The sequence below is a fragment of the Rhinichthys klamathensis genome, unplaced genomic scaffold (assembly GCF_029890125.1).
Source record: "Rhinichthys klamathensis goyatoka isolate OS25496 unplaced genomic scaffold, OSU_Roscu_1.1 h1tg000133l_1, whole genome shotgun sequence".
In the NCBI taxonomy this organism is placed as follows: Eukaryota; Metazoa; Chordata; class Actinopteri; order Cypriniformes; family Leuciscidae; genus Rhinichthys; species Rhinichthys klamathensis.
This window is the reverse complement of record NW_026606668.1, coordinates 1,373,935-1,394,604: the sequence shown is the minus strand read 5'-3', so window position 1 is coordinate 1,394,604 and position 20,670 is coordinate 1,373,935. Positions and strand designations below refer to the sequence as shown.

At 37.1% G+C, this 20,670-nt stretch overlaps 1 protein-coding gene across 1 annotated transcript in view; it reads left to right on the top strand.

Annotated features, from left to right (window-relative positions):
* si:ch211-197n1.2 (EF-hand calcium-binding domain-containing protein 6) overlaps positions 1 to 20,061 on the top strand; it is a 38,284-nt gene extending 18,223 nt beyond the window's left edge. Inside the window, exons 13-18 of the mRNA XM_056256796.1 lie at positions 12,422 to 12,521; positions 13,605 to 13,729; positions 17,902 to 18,145; positions 18,269 to 18,441; positions 19,275 to 19,422; positions 19,504 to 20,061. Coding sequence (XP_056112771.1) covers positions 12,422 to 12,521; positions 13,605 to 13,729; positions 17,902 to 18,145; positions 18,269 to 18,441; positions 19,275 to 19,422; positions 19,504 to 19,767 — 1,054 coding nt within the window. The 3' untranslated portion in view covers positions 19,768 to 20,061. The remainder of the gene's footprint in view (positions 1 to 12,421; positions 12,522 to 13,604; positions 13,730 to 17,901; positions 18,146 to 18,268; positions 18,442 to 19,274; positions 19,423 to 19,503) is intronic.
* Positions 20,062 to 20,670: the final 609 nt, after the last annotated feature.

Here is a 20,670-nt window from a genome sequence, read left to right as displayed (position 1 = left end):
TTTTGGGATTTTGATCAGCATTGGATTCAAGGATCCTTAATAGACAATTAATAATAGATTAAATTATTTGATTACAGTGAAATTACAAGTCATGTTCGCAGCTTATTGTCGTTTTTGATCTCAGCAACGAGTAACACAACCTTTCCTTTACAAATCGCTTTGCATATATGCTCTGTGTTTATCTAAGTTTTTGGCAGTTTTCATTAAGTTTAAAAATGTAATGAAATTTTAAATATAAGAAAATACAAGCCATAATTTAAATGAAAAGTATTTGATATTGTGTAGTAGTTATTTGTGTTTTTTTTTTTTTTTTGTGGCTACAACAGTTTGCATGATTTGTATTCAGAAAGAGGGAAGAGATTAGGTCTCTAGTGACGTCATGCTTCAGGGTGGCTCCCTCCTTTGCTTTTGTATTTTTGTCATTGTGCTTGTCCGGATGCCTACGCTAGCCTAAAAAAATATACAGGTCTATAAAACAACTTCATATATTTATACTTACAAGTGTATGCATAACATTGGCTAACTGATTCAAGCTAATTTGCAAAAACAATCATCCTAGAATTTAGCATGTGAGTCAGAAATGCATCAGAATGGCATTATATACCATTAAAGTTGTGATGGCATAAAGAATTTTGTGTGTTTTATAGCTAACAAACAATTGTGAAATCAAATTAACTTGAAAGATATTGTAAGATCAGAATTCAGAACTCAGAATTCTTTGAACTCAAACACTGGTTAAGCTTCATTTCGATTGTCAACAAGATATTCCACTAACAAGTAACTTTGCAACTACATGTCAACTAACTCATTACTTTGCAATACATGTCAACTGACTCAGTATTACTGGGTTTGGGTTAGTAGAATAAGTATGACATGGTTGCAAAGTTACTTATAGTCAGTGGAATTTCTGTTGAAGGACCATCAAAATAAAGTGTTAGCAGATATTAAGCAGACCATTTGATAAAAATCTAATGACTGGTAGTTGACATGTAGTTGCAAAGTTATTTATAGTTTGTAGAATGTCTAAAGTAGACTATCGAAATAAAGTGTTACCAAAATATGTATCCAGCTGAAAGCACAGTGGTGAACCAGTGATGAAATAAATGCAACACATGCATTGTTGGGGAACAAATAAACAGAGGAATATGATAATAACGATATATGGTACGTGTTTCTTGCAATGAGCCCTCACATTTTGTGTTTATGCGAAGATGCTTTAAAATGGTTGGATATGAGGATTAGGTTCTGACCACCCTGGGGGACCCATGTGAACTCCCCTAACCACCTAATGAATGACCAACAATAACCAACGCAATGTAAACGTTTCTTAAATAGAACAGGGTAATGAATTTTAATCTGCTAGAGTAGCAGCTCTGAGACATGCAGTTTTAGTGTGTGCGTGCGTGTGTGTGTGTGTGTGTGTAGGGTGTGTGCACGCATCAAATGGGGGCAGGGTTTAAGCTTAGCTGCTCATTTCATTTTCTCTCTCAGTGTGTGTAGGGGATAAAGACCTAGAAAACCAGCCTGGCTTAGTTGACAGGTGACAAGGGTTATACTGAATGGGGATTTTGTAATACTAACAGTGGGGAAAAAGCCCATGGTCCAAGGGACCTCCTGAATAGAGAGAAAGAAAACTTTAGAACTTCTATACTCGCAGAGAACAGTGAGAAAGGCCGACCATGCCCTGCCAATGACAGCTACAAACCGTCGCTCTTTCCCTTTCGCTTTCCCTCTGTCCCATGAGAAATGCTAAATCATTCATGCTAAAGCGGCCTGATCCCAGTGTCAGTAGTTCCTGTGTGGCATTTCCTCTGTTTGGGTGAAACTTTGACATGTTAGTCAAACAGAGCTTTAGCTGTCATCATTCAGACCTCACCAGATTAACATCGCTCACATCCCGCTCTAGCTTTCTTCTGAGTTTAATCACATTATTGAACCTTATATTGGACATTTAATAGCAACAATACAAAATAAAGGTACATGTGAGTAGTAACAAATAAACTGTAACCATATTATTTCCATCAGATTTTGCTATACAAAATCAGCCACCTCAAGTTAAAGCTTCTATCAGCAAGATATTGGGAAGAGCAGGAGCAAAATGATGAAGTGGTGTTTGAAATTAGCTGAATTTATGGAATATGTTTAGCTGCATCTTTGTTAAAGCTTGGACAAGAAACAAATTCAACAAGTGTTGTTACAACAAACAAAGGAAATGGAAATGCACTCTCTTAATATCTCCTAAAGGGGCCATGAACTGCATTGTTTTATTGTTTTATAATGTTTCCTGGGGTGCACTTATAATGTTAGTATGATTTTTACATAAAACAAAATTGTCATAATTTAGAAATAAAAGGCATTTTTCCTACCCTGATTTATTCCTCTGTTTGAATGGGCGTGTCTGCTGTGAGACTTCAGTGTAAACGCCCACTGCTGTGATTGGCTAACATCTTTGCATATGAAATTGCGCCGGAATTGCGACTGATTTACCAAAGAATCCACAGTGAAATGTACCGAATACAAATAAATAATGCTCAACTGAGACATTCACATTGTTGAACAATTCCTAGCATTAGGATCCTTTTGGAAGGTAACGTTATTTTTTAGTCCAGTGATCCTGTATCACACTTCTCTTTACGTCATCAAACTAACACACTAGTGGGCGGGGCCAAAGTTGTGATGATGAAGTAGGCGTTGATTTTCTTCTGCAGAAGGGGGTCTTTCACCTATAGATAGACACATTCCACAATGAGTTGTTCGCTGGGCTTGGTTACAATAAAAACTGGTTTTGGACTAACAAGAAAGTTTTCAGTTCTGAAACTATAAAGACCTCTTATATGTCGAAAATTTGATTTCTCAGTTCATGACCCCTTTAATATCATCTAATAATATAATATAATATAATATAATATAATATAATATAATATAATATAATATAATAACGAGGTATAGTCCTATCCATGAAGATGAATTTCATGTTACTCTATACCCTCTGCAGATTTGAAGGCTCTGCTTCAGTAATAGTCGTTTATACTGCTCAGAGTATGAAAATCCGATCTATCATAAGTTATTTACTTTTTGATGGCTCTAGCATTAACGATTAAAAAAAAAATATATATATATATATATATATTTTTTTTTTTATTTTTTTTTACTGTAAACATCTGGTAATACTTGTAGTGTTAAGAGAGTTTCATCAGAATCAATTTAGCTTGATTTGTCTACCTCTCTCTATGGTGGTAAACTGGCCTAAGGGTTGTTGGGCCCCTCACAGTTTGTGTGGTCCCTATGGTGAGACCAAGAAACCAAGCAGTCATAGGATGTGTAGATGTCAGATCTTCGTGTGGGAACCTCAGACGTCAAAATCCCAGATATCCCACCCTAATCTCCAGCAAAACATTTTGTTTTTCCTCTTTCTCTCTCTTCGGTCCCTCTCTCTTTTTCCTTTCCTCCCTCCACCCATTTAGGGCTTTAATTTTTATTCATGGGGTGTGAAGGGGTTGAGACGGGGGTGTGGGGACAGGATCGGGATGGAAGGGGATAACTCCTTGAGCTGGGTCCAGGGCTCAGACCAGCGCTGGTGACAATGGCCTCAGTGTTGTGCTGGGTGTTGTGAGCAGGCCGTTTGGACATTCTTCCCCTGTCAGTGGAAGCAGATCTGGGAGGTAGCGGTGCCCGGGATTACCATCTCATTAATAGCAGCCATGACTTTTGTTCAAAGAACGACTTGTGTAATGTTGCCGTGTGGATGATGGGTAATCCGCTGAAGCTGCAGCTGTAGGGGAAACTGGCCACAAACACACACACTAACACACACACATTGTGGCTATACAATGTGAATCCTTTTATGAAAGAGGCATTGAAAACATCAAATTATAGAAGTCGATATCGACAGACAAACTGACCATCAACCGCAAACCAATCTAAACACATTATCTATCTATCTATCTATCTATCTATCTATCTATCTATCTATCTATCTATCTATCTATCTATCTATCTATCTATCTATCTATCTATCTATCTATCTATCTATCTATCTATCTATCTATCTATCTATCTATCTATCTATCTATCTATCTATCTATCTATCTATCTATCTATCTATCTATCTATCTATCTATCTATCTATCTATCTATCTATCTATCTATCTATCTATCTATCTATCTATCTATACAGGTCTTCTGAACTTTATATTCATCAAAATTAACTTGTTAAATCGTGGTATCCACCAAATTATAAGTCAGCACAACTGTTTTCAACATTAATAATAAGACAAAAAGTTTCTTGAGCACCAAATCAGCATATTAGAATGATTAAACCAATTGTAATTATATTTCACAACATTCCTGTTTTTACCATATTTGTATTATTTATTCATTTAAAATGTTTTTAAAACATAAACAATCTTACCCAACTTTTGAACTGTAGTGCATTTATTGGAAGTCAAATCACAAGACTGATTGCTTGTAAAAGTAATAGTACACCTCTTTTCAACAAGCCTTCTGATTTGATGTATCATTCATATCCAAAGCAGAACACAAAAGAAATGAAAGTCAGTGGGGTTCAAAACAACATTCTTCAAAATATCTTTTGTATTGTAGAAACAAATGCTATCAGGTTTGGAATGACATGAGAGTGAGTAAATAATGACATCATTTTTATTTTGGGGTAAATTGTCCCTTTAAAGATTTTTAATAATAATTGCACAAACACACACACACACACACACACACACATTTTCAGTCTGAGCCCCTGCAGCTCATTCATGTGGCTCTTGTAGTCTCTTTCACACATTCCTCTCTCCACACACACGTCTCCTGCTCTCAGATGGTGGCCCAGATTAAACAGAACAATACAGTCCAAACGTGATAAATGTGCATCTACTTATTCCTCTCTTTCTCTCCCTCACTCAGTCCATCCATCCTCAGACGAGATGATATAAAAGCGAAATAAGCAGCCCATTCATTCACCAGTTATCTCTGTGGGCGTCTCGTCTCTGCGAGTGATGGGACTCCTTCCTCCTTCAAGTTCCCTCTTCTTTAAATTTCAAATCCCTCTATCTCCTCTTGTGGAGAACAGTGGGTCCACAAGGAGTTCAACCGACCCCTCGTCTGTTAAAACAACATGCTGTCTATCCTCTGAAGATCAGTTGTCTTAGGCAGAGAGGGGTTCTGCCAATGATTCTGAATTAGATCTGAACTTGGGTGGCAATCTAAAATACATGCATGTTAATCTAAATAGTATCTAGCATGTAAAAAGTTTTAATTCAAGAGCCATCATTACATTATCATACTTGAAGTTGCAGAGCTAAGTGGATGGGGGAGGAGGGCAATTTATAAAGCCAAACGAAACTCAGGGCCCTATCATACACTCGGTACAATGCGGCACCAGGTGCGATGCAAGTGTTTTTTGCTAGTTTCAGCCCGACACAGTTATCATTTTCACGTCCTGTGCCACGTTGTTTAAATAGCAAATGCTTTTGCGCCGATCTGTTCGCCCATGGGCGTGCTGGTTTGAAAACGAGGCGTGTTCATGCTTATTGTTGGTGCGTTGCTATTTTGAGGCAACTGAAATAGACTGCGCTATTGACCAACAAAAACCTGGTCTAAAGTCAATGGTGCAGTATTCTTTGTTATTTAAAGGGCACATTAGTAATATGAGCCTATAGGCGGGCCCAAAATGCGCGTACACTCTGCGTATTACACACACAGGGATGCGCAGCACACAAACATGCCAAATATCAAAAATAAAAGGATTACAATGTAAAAGATCATCATTGTGCACATAAAGATATGGTGGAATCCGGCTTGTCCCGTAGATGGTCTGCCCTGGAGAAGCGTTCAGTCTTTCCGCTTGAAAATTCCGCCATGTAAATCGCAATCCGCCATGGCTTGAGCGCAACTGGCTTTTAAAGAGAGTTGGAGATGAGACTCTGATTGGTATATTGCATGTTATGCCCAAAATACACCCATTACTCATTAAAAGAATAGGGACAACCCTTTTAGACGATGAGCCGGGCGCCAAACATTTTTCCCGTTGTTAAACTCGCAAAAGTGGATTCGGACACGCCCTTATTGCACTTGCGCTGTTTAAAGGGATACTCCACCAGTTTTTCTTATTAAACTATGTTATTCCCTTAACTAAGACGAGTTGATACATACCTCTCTCGTCTCAGTGCGTGCACTATATCGCTCTGTATTGCCGCAAAACTTTGTTAGCACTTAGCTTAGCCCATGCATTAAATATGGGCCAAGCAGAGAAGCGACCAAACACTTCCACGTTTTCCCTATGTAAACACAGTTACTCGAGTAGTGTAACTTGACCTGGGCTGGTGACACAAAATAAACCGTTGCGCTTTTCTAAGCGTTTAAAATTGATGACTATATTGTATGGCGGAATACCATAACAAGTGCTTTTGAGCACTTCGACTTGGCGCAATAATATCTTCACTCGTGAAAAGTCCCGGCTCCCGCTTCCTCTCCCCCTCCCTCTGACATTTCCGTCAATACAACCAACGTGACTTTTACTACCTGTGCTGTGCTATTAGCAAACTGCAGATCATTTGCAATGGCGGACTTTGTAGATGATTATGACTTCTTTGTAGAAGACCCAGAGCCATATCTGTTTGAACCCGAGTACACGGAGGAGGAATTAGCTCTTATGGACCGTGAGAGGCAAGAAAGATATGATCCAGAACAGACCGGAGCTGGCGAAAGACCACGGGCAAACAGCAATTGGTGGTGCAAGTGTGACTGTTGCGAACAGATGCCGACCGAAATTGAGAGCCTGTGCTGTTTAGAATGCTAACTAAGCTAACTAGCTTCCAACAACCTGTTACTTCGTCAACTCCGCTCGAACTACTACTACCGGCGCATGTCACGTTGGTTGTATTGACGGAAATGTCAGAGGGAGGGGGAGAGGAAGCGGGAGCCGGGACTTTTCACGAGTGAAGATATTATTGCGCCAAGTCGAAGTGCTCAAAAGCACTTGTTATGGTATTCCGCCATACAATATAGTCATCAATTTTAAACGCTTAGAAAAGCGCAACGGTTTATTTTGTGTCACCAGGCCAGGTCAAGTTACACTACTCGAGTAACTGTGTTTACATAGGGAAAACGTGGAAGTGTTTGGTCGCTTCTCTGCTTGGCCCATATTTAATGCATGGGCTAAGCTAAGTGCTAACATAGTTTTGCGGCAATACAGAGCGATATAGTGCACGCACTGAGACGAGAGAGGTATGTATCAACTCGTCTTAGTTAAGGGAATAACATAGTTTAATAAGAAAAACTGGTGGAGTATCCCTTTAATAAAATGTTTTCTGAACTACTGTTTTGCTTTTTTTTGTAGAATACACTAATTGCACCCTGAAAACTTTTCATTAAACTGGACTTGGGAGCATTGTGAGCGCTGCACATTCCGACATCATTGGTGGGTCCGCAACCTATGATGCCGGAATCAATTGCCACTAGGGATGTCCCGATCCGATCACGCGATCGGAAATCGGGCCCGATCACGTGGTTTCAGACTCGATCGGAATCGGACGTTAGCTCCCGATCAGGACTCGGATATATGTAAATTAAGTCTGTAATGGTACATCTATTCGTAATTATTGAACCGTTTCGGTAAGGCTTCCGGTTCGGTACGCATACAAACCGAACGATTCCTAGGACCATTTTTTCCTGCAGACAAAATCCGCGCTGGCGCGATCACCACAACGTTGCGCAACATCAAATGGCAAACGTAATGAAAGCGGAACGAAACTGCGCTTCTCATTATATTGTGCTTCACGGACCGTTTATCAGTTCGGACCAGCAACATCTGTGCAGCGCGAGATCAAGCGACACTGTGCTAAGAGATCCAGTGAAGAAAACATTTGAATTCACCACTGAAGTAATAACATTGCTGCGAGATCTAGTGAGAAGCATTAAAATTTCTCCGTTATTAACCGTAGATCTCTATTAGATCAAACAGCGCTGACGTGGAAACCAGGAGAAACATTGTGCCGTGAATAAACATGGATTTAATGTTGCACTTCAAAACTCAAATATTATATAAATATATATTTAAATGTTATTTTTAATGTGATTACCAAAACATTATTTGTTCATCCTTCAAAGATTACCCCCATTTATAAACCTGAAAGTTTCAAGATGTAGGAAAACTCAAACTTATTTAAAAATAGTTTTTCTTTTAATAAATAGGACATTTCTCTGGCATTTCTTTCTTTTTGCTGTATCGTATCGAACTGCAAATTTTGTGAACTGTTACACCCCTAATGTATATATATATTCTCATTATTTTTTTATACACTTTTAAAACATTTTTATTTTTTGTTTACATGCCTGCCGGGTATTTTAAGTTGAGGTGCTATTTGTTTTTATATTAGACTTTTTCTATATTTACTGTTGCACTAAAGTCCAAAAGTGAAGATTTTATGTTATTTATTACTTGATTGTTCAAGCTACCTCACAGTGCTCTGTTTGTTAACAGAGTTGTTGAACGTTAAAATAAGGTGAATTAAATAAAAAAATAAGGAACATCCTGGATCTGTTTTTTCTCTCTTCTTTATTCTTTTTTTATGTATTATATAAGTATCGGATCGGGACTCGGTATCGGTAGATACTCAAAATCAAACGACTCGGACTCGGACTCGAGGGCAAAAAAACCTGATCGGGACATCCCTAATTGCCACGGAGGTCCATATAGCGGTGGTGCAAGCTCTTGAACCACCGGAGCTTGTGGTGAATTTCCTTTGGGAGTCCATTTGAGACCACTCTGTGGGCTCATGTTCTGGGTCCGTGGTGTGCGATTGGCTGTCCACATCCTCCTCCATCTCACCCACTTTGAAGGAGGAAACACTCGTCGAGAGCACCAGCTTAACAAAATCCACAAATCTCACTTGAGGACCAGAAATGGAAAAATGGAAAAAACAATCTTGTTTTTTAACTGTTCATTGAGTCCAGCATAAAAAAAGGAAATCAAAGCACTGTCAGGGTAGTGGGTCTGATAAGCAAGGTTAAAAAAATCACTGGTATATGGTCCTCGAGGGAACGGTCATCCTGGGTGAGGAGGAGGAGGAGCGGCGTACTGCTGCTCGATCCATATTTTTTTTCTGGATGGTCGTTCTGTCACAGTTAGCAGGGAAGAGGACAGGCAAGGATCTATTTTATTTTTTTTCTGGATGGTCGTTCTGTCACAGTTAGCAGGGAAGAGGACAGGCAAGGATCTATTTTCAAGCAGTATTCCACAAGCACCCAAAGCAACATAAGAAACATAAATCCAACCAGGAAGACAAAAATCATACTCTGATGGTGGAACAAGAAACGCGACAGCTTTATGTAGGTGCAGACAACGACTGACAAACAAGAACTGAGACACAGTCAGAGGTATATGTATATATATATATATACACTACTGTTCAAAAGTTTGGGGTCAGTGAGAATTTTATTTTTATTTTTTGGAGGAAAGAAATCAATACTTTTATTTATCAAGGAATAATTAATTTGATCGAAAGTGACAGTAAAGACATTTATAATGTTACAAAAGTCTTTTGAACTTCCTATTCATCAAAGAATCCTAAAAAAAAAAAAAAAAACTGTACAACTGACAGACCAACAACTGTTTCAACATTGATAATAATAATAAATGTTTCTTGAGCATCAAATCCTCATATTATACTGATTTGTGAAGGATCATTTGACACTGAAGACACTGACACTGGTGATGCTGAAAATTCAGCTTTGATCACAGGAATAAATTACACTTTACTATATATTCACACAGAAAACAGCTGATTTACACTGGAATAATATTTAATACTATAACTGATTTTTTTTGTATTTTTAATCAAATAAGCGCAGCCATGGTTAGCAGAAGAGAATTCTTTTAAAAGTATTTAAAATCGTACCGACCCCAAACTTTTGAACGGTATAGTGTATATATACACAGGCAAACAAGAGGGTAACAAGGAACAGGTAATTAGTTGTCTTGGAACCAAACAATTCAGCTATGGAAACAAAGGCTAACAGGAACCAGAGATGGTCTTATTATTGGGAGATACGAGGGTCTGTGGCTCTTCTAACTTGGATAATGTGTGCCTTGATAACCAATCACATTACAGCCTTGACTTCATTGAATTTCATTCCGAGTTGTGCGACAGTCAATAACTATACCATATAAATGAATGAGAAGTGTCGTAAACTGAATCACAGCTGTCAGACAAATGTCTGTGACTTCAAAACAGAATTTTCTTCTGTGTAAACTCTGAAAATAGATCAATCCAAAACTAATGTTTAAGAGCAAACATGTTGATTAGCTGGATTAGCTGCCGATTCATTAAATAATAAGCCGTTTTCCCACAAAAGCAGTTTATTCAGTGTACTGAAGCCTCTCTTCCATTGACATCCATTAAAAATAATAATAAATAAAAAAAAACAGCCTCTGCTCTCCTTCCCTGCATACCGCAGGGATAGAATGCATTACGCTTTTTCTTTTTGGCCACCCTTGAAGGCTGGACTTCAAGTGGCTTTGCAATAACTTAACCACAGGAAAATAAACCCAGACACAGCCAGACAAAAGAATATAAAAATAAAAGTCCTAGACCACTAAACACAGTGCAATCGAGACACTAGCAGACTTTTAATAATCAGATCATAAAACATTAGCCATGACAATTAAGACTTTTTTTCAGTCCTATCCTACTTCTAATATGTGTAGAAACTTTTAAATATTTAAAAAAATATCAAATAAATCAATTTTACATAGATAGATAGATAGATAGATAGATAGATAGATAGATAGATAGATAGATAGATAGATAGATAGATAGATAGATAGATAGATAGATAGATAGATAGATAGATAGATAGATAGATAGATAGATAGATAGATAAGAATTGATCAATTTATCAATCAGAAAAGATGGGCCAGTTTACTAAAAGGTTTTGAATTTCTCTTAAGTCAACTTAAGAGTCATGTGCAGGGCCTAAAAGAGACACGCATGCGAATTACCACAAATGGCTTACTCGGAAAACAAATGCAAAAACTGCTAATTTATTTACTCTTTATAGCAAGGTAGATATAAGTAAAATAACTAACTGCTTATTTTTTTTATTTTTTTTACTATATTACTATTTTATTTTTAGTTAATTTTAAGAATGTTCTTCAATTTATATGTATCATCACACCACACACCTAGTTTATTTATAGGGGTAGCTAACATAGAATCAGATAAACATTTTATTTGAGTTTATTTTAAATCGAAAATGTGAGCAAGGGATCAATTTAGATTTCAGAGTTAAAATTTTCTGCAAATCTTGTGACCCGACTCAGTGGATATTTGACTCCTTGCACTTTTCTTTTGAGTGTCTGTTTATGATAAGCTAAGGTGTGTTTATTTGGCTTAACACGGATGTCACGTCCTGCTGTGTTGGTTTTGTGGCAGGGCTGTAGGACATGGGAGTCCTGCTGAGATGTCCGTGGCTGGGTCACAAGGTCTCTTCCCTCAGCATCGAACAGTTCCACTAATATTTAGTTCTATATTTGTCCTGCTGTGTGACAAGCAGTTTGGCAAATTGAGACTCACCCTTTGTTTAGTAGCATTTTCAGGAACTTTTTCTCACAGAGCTTTTTAGTAAACACTTATTTTACTATACAGTCATGGCCTATTGCTATTCCTGGCTCATTCAGGTCAGCTTAACTGTTGAAAAGAGCAGTTTGTCTTGAGAAAATCCCATAGGCACGCTCACGTTGTCATTGACACAATGCACAAACACAAACATAATGCCTCTTGCTGTCAGTGTCACTGCCGTTTGCCTCTTTGAACTGCTATCAACATTATTTGAAGCACCTCTGTCTTTTAAATCTCACCATCTCTCTCTGTCCCTCTCTATTTCTTCCCTTACATAGTGCTTCTAACTCTGCTCTATAGCCCGTGACCTCTCAAGCCAGTGGTCCGCCCACCTCGTTCGGACTGTGGCCCTGAGGTGCCCCAGACCGCTGCCCTAAAGCCTGGGGAGTGGTTGTCCTCTCTGGAGCACAAAAGAGCCACAGCTATCCGCTCAGCCGAGCCCGGCCCCCATGAACTCATCCAAGCGCACAGGGAACACATTAGCTTAGGCTGGGCTTTGTACGTCCGACTTTTCTCATGTGCTTCTTCATAGTTTAGCTAACACTTCAAGACCGTCAGGTGTCTGTATGGTTTGACCACTCCAGTTGCTCTCAAAGCGGTAAGCATTGCAATGCCATCGGTGTCAGGTCTTGTAGCTCTCCCTGTTTGCCACTCAAGCGAGAACGGCACAAAGCGGTTCGCTTATTCTAAGGGTTTCTCTGGGCTTCTCCTACATAGTATGAGGTAATCACAACTAATCAAAAAACCAAAGCCATGGCATCAAAGACTTACCCTTTTTCTTCCTCCCTTAGGAAAGGAGTTCCCAGCCTCTTCCAGGCAGCCGCCCAGCCTGCCTTAAACCATGATACAGGCGAGGAGAAGAGTTCAGAAGAGGATCGGAGTGACCTTGAGGTATGACCTCATGTGGTTTCATAACATATCAATTGTAAATTCAAGACGTACAAAGCTGCTTTTCAACATACTCCACCATTCAAATTTTAGCGGTGGATAAAATTTCTTAATTTATTTGAAAGATGTCCCGTATGCACACTAAGGCTGCATTTATTAAAAAAAATAGCAATATTGTGGAGTTTATGGCAATGTAATTTAACTGGGTTACACTATATTTTAAGGTGTCACTGTTACAGTGTAATTATATAAGTACTGAGTAATATTAATTAACCACATTACTACTTACTATAGGGTTAGGGTAGGATTATGATTGGGTTGAGGGTTAGTTGGATGTAATTATGCATAATTTACTGTTATTACTATGGTAAGTACATGTACCATATGTAGCAAGGACACTAGAATAAAGTGTTACCAATAACGGTTTTCTTTTTTAATCTACTTTACAATGCTATTTATTACGACGATGGCAAAGCCGAGTTAAAGCTGAAGCAAAGCAGCCATTTCTCCAGTCTTCAGTGTCACATGATCCTTCAGAAATCATTCTAATATGCTGATTTGATTCCCAAGAAACATTTAATATTATTTTCAATGATAATAAGTTGTGCTTTTTAATATTTTAAAACCATGATACATTCTTTTCAGGATTCTTTGATGAAATGGCAAGCTCAAAAGGACAGCATTTTAAGTAGTTTTTTTTTTTGCTGAATAAAAGTATTAATTTCTTTTTTTTACAAAAAAATTGAATAGTAGTGTCGATTCTATCAGAAATAACTAGAACTATCAAAATATTAGAAAATCTGAAATATCTCTCAGTTTTCTGTCCATTCTTATGTCCGTAAAATAGTAAAAATCATAATAAACCTAAAAACATACTTTAATCCTTAATGCAATTATTATTGTATAATTATTCGAAATATTATTTGTTTTTATTTTTAAATTCAGTGACTTCTGTAAGACTATTTACTTATTGCAACACAGTCTTGAATGGCTTTTTGCTTTACTACTAAAGGAGAGTTCTTTACATCAAGAAAAAACCTCTCAATGAGCTCTTGATGATATTAATGAACATGTATTGTGTTTCAGCTGTTTAGTCTGGTGAAGAGTGTGGTGGCAAATCGTTACAGAGATGTACTGCGAGAGTTTGAAGAGCTGGATGAGAAAAACACCAGACGTCTCACTCAGGAGGACATGTACCAGTTATTTAAAAGGTGACATACCACATAAGAAAAACATATTCCCTTAAATTTTTTTCTTCCATGTTCTAAAGATTTTATTATGATGTGATTGGTTACAATAAAAACATCAGTATTTAACACTTGAGCATAGTTTAATAGTAACAGCTCATGTACCAGTGAATGAATGCCTGAATATCAAATGAATAATTGATCTGTTTTCAGACATAATGTCTTTATTATTTCTATTAGCATCTCAGTTTGATAGTCAGTACGTCAGAAGATTATCTGGGGAACATTTATATAGTTGTCTCCAACACACACACACACGCACACACACACACACACACACACACACAGACTATATGCTGGAATGTGGAATGCATTCCTCCTCATTGTCTTTAGCACCATGCCGAATCACTGAGTCTTTCTCTGCGGTGTTCAGTCCTGGGTTTCTCCCAGAGTCAGCGGTCGTGACACAAGCATCCCTTGTGTGTCTCACAAGAACTATGCGGTCCACCCGAGTCTCCCAGCTCTGGTTCTTACAGAGCTCTTGCACTCTTTTGTCTTCTAAGACAATGCCAACGGAAAGCAGTCCTTTTCTCTTGGCAAATGATGCCTTAATTGTGCAAGTTAACAACCTGCTCTTTTTTTCCCATGAATAACAATATATTTGGTGTACGGAGCCTGAGAGAGCTGCTGGCACGGTGAAGATCTGAAGCTGTGGGTTTTTCTATGGCCTACTGCACGCTTGTTTAGCTGTTCCCATGCCTGCTTCACTTTCAGCTTCATTGCTGTACTGTGTATCTCTGTTGTTCCTCTAATTAGGGGTGCTTGCAATCATTATTATTATAGAGTGGTGCAAGGATGACGTCAAAACCCGGAAGACTAATTTGCCACTGGTTTCCCTCGAGATTTTGCTATGGAGTTTTATGATGGGAATTTTCAATTTGAGTATAATAAAGCCCTTGGTAAGCATATACGATACTTTGACGTTTTGTTCTACAACGTAAACTGCACACACTCACACCCCAAATGTTCTTATCTAGTTACTTATTAAAAACATAGGTTTTTTAAAATAAAAATGACAGTTTTTTTATTTTTTTATTTTTTTATTCGTTTTGCTTTGTATTGTTTTGTTTAAAAATCTTAAACTTGTAACTCATCCTGCACAATTTTTGCTTCATGAATTATACTTTTTTTGCTTAGTGGACAATAAAACCAACAAAACCCATAGACTTGAAAAAGGGACCCCAGTCATATCTAGAGATCAAAATATCATAGTAATATGGCTTTTTTTTAGATTTCATAAACGCATTAGAGGAACACCCCAACGACAACTTTTCAACCACCCAGAACATCTTGCTAGCAACCACTCATAACTCCTAGCAATGTCCTGGCAACCACTCAAAACACGGCCAGACAGCATATTTTCTTCAGAATATATATATATATATATATATATACATTGTTTGTCTTGATTTTTTAATAAAGTACTATCATTTATATTTTGAATGCATGGGGGTTATTCGTTATTTAAAATAAAACTTTTTCAAACATATATTTTTCAAGGTAACAAGCTGGTTTACACTTTATTTAGATATTTAGTCCACTTTAGACATTTGTAACTTTACAACTACATGTTAACTAATTCTCGTTAATTTGCAACTGTCAACTAGGCTAACTCTCATTAGAGTATTAGTAGAATGTTACGTTCGGATTAGTAGAAAAAGTTAACAAAGTTACTTCTAGTCAGTAGAATGTCACTGTCTGAATGAATTGCATTTTTGCATCATGTAATTAATCTTTTAGTGAATCTGTGATTCATCTATTTTTATATCAACCCTCCACCCTTGTCTCTTTTCCTTTAACTTGTCATTTCCATTCTTTTGCCTCTCTTAGGTATTACTCTCTTTTTTCAGTCTGTTAGCTAGATGCGTTGTTGTGGTGAACCGAGTTAAGTGTCCTGAACTCTTCTGAACTGTTCACCCCATGTGAGAACCTCCATTTCTATAAATTATTTATCTGTTTATTTACTCTCCTCCCTCCCCTCCCTGTGCTGTTTTTCCAGCTCTTCCTTTGACCCTTTTGTGATTTCTCTCCCACCCTTTTTTTATTCTTTTTCTACATCACCCTCTTTTATCTCTCTATTCATTTTTTGGCTGGAATATGGCGGCAGGCCTAAAAGGAGTCGTGGTCTGAATGGGGGGCATCGCGAGTGGATTTGCATAATCTGTGGCGTGGCACTGGTGCACAGACACAGAGAGAGACGGTGCCAACCAGTCGAAGGTGAACTGAACTCTCCTCGCCAGCTCAGAGATTAGTGACACTAACAGGCTTTACAGCAGCCGAGTTCACAGAGGGTTTGGCTGACATATCAGTGCCAACTTCTCTGGCTCCCACAGTGAACATTGTGTATGTGTGCGTGTGTGTCTGGTGAGAAACTGTTGCTTCTTTGATTGATTCCTACAAGGCAGAGACAAACGCATAAGTGTATGTTCACACAAATTCTATGCGCACATACTCAATACAACAAGGCCCAAACTGAACTGACGAAACCTGAGGCACCAGAAAATGTTAATCCTCTAGATTCAAAGTATATGAAACAATTCATTTTTTTTTTTAAATGTCAAAGTGGTTTCAGAATATCCACCAAATACAGTTCTACCACCTTTAAGTCAGACTTTAATAATGCAAACTGTTGGGGAGAACAAGGATGATTGCAACTTCTTGGGTTTTGCTTATTTAAGGTGTGGTCACAATAGAGAAATTTTGAAATTTCTCTGGCAAAAAGGTTAATTGTCAATAGTGTAGCGATGTATGAAGCACAGCTCACACTGAAGTCACTTTCAAACCAAGCATCTTTCAGTTGTTCAGTGTGAGTTTAAATTCATGTGACCTGCTTGAACCAGTTGCGAAATCTACATTGGCAAATTTTGCCCTCACAACAAAATTTCTGATCTCGTAGATTCCAATTGAAATGACTGGAATTCGCCTGCAAAAATTCTATGAACAATGATATGACCACACCTTTACTCTGAAAATGTTTAGTACAAAACTTTCGGTTACACTTTATTTTAAGGTGACGTAGTTACATTGTACTTTCTCAAATAAGTACTGAATAATATTATTATAATATTATATTAAATTAACTACATGTACGTAGAGTTACGATTATGGTTAGTTACTTACAATTATGCATCATTTACTGTTATTACTATAGTAAGTTCATGTAGTAATGTGTAACTACATCACCTTAAAATAAAGTGTGACCAAATTTTCAAACACATTTCATAACACAATATAATTGTAACTATGTCTATATGTCAGTGAATGAAAAAGCTTTATATTAAGGATATATTGTAAATGTATACTAATATTAGTCAATACATAAAATATCCTTAAAAACTATAGGCACATACTCAGCTTATGAAAGGTAGGCTTTATTAAATGACATCAGACAAACAGGAAAACAAAGAAAATATTGGCTGCTGAAAAATCAGTTTTGCCTTCACAGGAATAAAATACATTTTAAAATATATTCAAATTAATATTTTTTTTAAATATAATATTATTTCCACAGCATTGCTATTTTACTGTATTTTTGGTCAAATAGATGCAGCCTTGGAGAGCCTAAAACTTCTTCCAAAACATTATAAAAATCTTACCAATCCCTCACTTTTGAATTGCGTATATTAAACTATATGTACTGTGTAGTATATAAGTAAATATATATCCTTTAAAGCAGCATAAGTATTTAACACAATGAATAATTAGATTTATTGTAAATAAAAGTATGTACTTAAAACCCAAATGTAGCCTACATTTTTCTTAAATATCCATGTTTACCATAACAGACAAAGATCAGGGTTGTATGATATAGACAAGTGTTTGTTTGCTGTCAGATCCCCTCGGTGCGTCTTCTCACAGTACTGTCCTTTCTTTAGGCGTGACACTGTGTTTGTGTATCTGTGTGAGAGAAACTGTTGCTTCTGTGCTGTTGGTTGCCAAGTTTTAGCTTAAATGCTGTTCAAATAAAGGGGATGAGGGGGTCTTTAGGGTGTGGGGGGTTTAAAGGGTACAGTGTTTGTATTCTTCTAAGAAAGCGAGGTGTATTCTTTAGATTCAGATTATCATCTCTCCCTTTCCCTCTTCCCATCATTTATTCCTCTCTCCTTGTTTGCCATTCTTCCTCTCACCATGCTCAGGTTAGCGCTCCATCCTGAGGTAACTCGTGGAGAAGTCCGGAGGTTGTGGTCCTCTTTGTTAACCCAGCAGGATGGAACTGTGGACTTTCAACAGTTTATACGTCATTTTGGCCCATCGCCCAAATCCTGCTGTTACCCCAATGCCAAGCACAATCCCCCCAAACGTGGAGACAATGACTTCATGCGCCTCTCTAAAAGACTCCACTGCGTCTCAGATATACTAGTGGATGCTCTACGGGCCAAGGTGGGGGCGTGCTGTCAAAAAACCTCTGCAGTGGTGTAATGTTCTTTACCTAAAAAGAGCTGAGATATATGATTATGCTATTTAGACAATTTTCTGAACCTTTTTCTCTCTCGCTCTCAACAGGTGGAGTTGTCTGTTTCTGAGCTCTGGACTGAGTTCTCCGAAATGGATTTTTCTGGAACAGGCTTTGTTAGCAGTGATGAATTTAAAGAGATTCTTATGAGTCTCTGTGTTCATCTCAGCCAGTATGAGTGTGATTTACTGGCCAGGAAGTTTGACATCAACCATGATGACAGGTAGATACACTTGCACACAAACAAACATCATTGAGGATCAACCCTGCAATTAGTAGCTTAATAAATAAATCAAGACATTCGTGCATAATACGTTTTATATGAACGGTAACACTTTACTTGAAGCTTTTATATATAATGCGTTATAAAAGTATTTTTTAATGAATTTATTAAGCCTTGCATGAAAATATATAATTGCATTACAATGTTCAGAATATATAATAAATGATATATACATATAATTATATAAAAGGCTTCAAATAAAGTGTTACCAAATCAACAAATGGAGATAATAAGCAAATATATAAACAAACAAATAAATAAAAATAATAACCATTATACAATAATAAATCTAAATGGTTTTGGAAATAAAACATTCATTCATTCATTAGATGCTTCATAAAACTGGGTTTCCAGTCCCTTTTGCTGCTTCAGATATTTGATATATGTACACAATAAGGTTTGTGAAACCGATAAATATAATGTATTTAATGTATATAAACCAAATAAAACCAACAATGTTTTATCAATTGCAAGTAAATTGCCATAAACAATTGTGAAAGAATATGAAAAGAGTTTTTAGGTTTACATAATACCACACCTCATACTTGTTTTGGTAATAATAAATCATAACTGTTTATGACTGGAAACACAAGTATTATATGTTCGTGACGAATTACTTTTTCCAAATTTGGATCAAGCCTATCAAACCCAAATATTTAGAATGCATTTAAAATATATTTTATAGAGAATTCACATTCATCCTGTAAGATGATACATGACTGAGAATTTCATGTCCTCAAGGAATTTGTCATAAATTTGTTTTCTTCTGTCAGTGTATCCTACACAGAATTCCTTAGGCCTTTTCTATCCCAGGGTCAAATATGGAAGCATGGGTCCAATATGGCAGCTGCTCTGCAGACTCCCAGAGAAACTAAAGAAACTGTTACTCTGGAAACATTAAGTCGCAGGATCAGGAAAAAGGTGATGCATTGTTTATAGGTGATTAATATGTGTGAATGCATGTATGAATATTCACATGTTGCTTATGTTTTGTTGTTGCAGCTCCAACGTAAGGCCAGGGCTCTTAGAAAGGCCTGTGCCCGGCTGGATGGCTCCAGCACTGGGCTTCTGTCTGCAGCTGAGCTGGGTGCTGTGCTACAGCTGTGGGGAGTGTGCCAGAGCCAGGAAGAGCTGAAAAGTGTGTTCTCTACCCTTCACACCCACCCCACTGGACGCCTGGATTACCGCCCGCTCCTAATGGACAAACACAGGACATCCAGTCACAACCAGCAAACCAAACACCAGCTCAGCCAAAGGAGTCAATAGGTCAGAGGTTTATAACAAATGATGGCTACATTGGCTTTATAAATTTGTTAGTTGGAGCTGTCACCACTTCTTCACAAAGAGAGATGGAAGTTAATATTTTAACTAATCATATTAACCCTATTGGCTTCATGTAGGCACAATCGAAGTTACAATCATGCTGTAAACATACAGTAAAGTGCGTGCCGTTTTCAGCATACAAAGCAGTGCTTAATAAAAATTAAGTCAAATAAAAGGAATTTGTCAACTGATATGAATGTAAATTAATTCACATTGTAATAACTCTAAACTGAATTTGCATTGAAATACATTTAGGAACTTGACACGTTACATACTATACTACATCTAAAACTTATTTTAAAGAACATTTTGCTTATTTTTATTTAGGATCTTTAGATTTTAACATATTATTTGAACTATACAAATTAATTTGTCACAATGTGCACTAGCCTACCATTAAGAATTAAAGAAAAAAAAAAATTTATTCTGCAAGGAAGCATGAAATTAGCATTAAAAGTGACAGTAAAGACATTTATAATGTTATAAAAGATTTGTGTTTCAAATAAAGGCTGTTCTTTTCAACTTTATTTTCATCAAAGAATCTTGGAAAAAAGCAGCACAACTGTTTTCAACATTGATATTCTTAATAAGAAATGTTTCTTGAGCATCAAATCAGCACATTCAAATGATTTCTGAAGGATCATATGACACTGCAGCTTAACCATCACAGGAATAAATTAAATTTTGAAATATATAAAAATAAAGTTATTTTAAATTGTAATACTATTTCACAATATTGCTGTTTTTACTCTTTTTCTGATTAAACAATTGCAGCCTTGGTGAACATAAGTGTTACAGTACGTGGTGGTTAGAAGCACGAGGAGACGAGGAATGCCAGGAAACAAG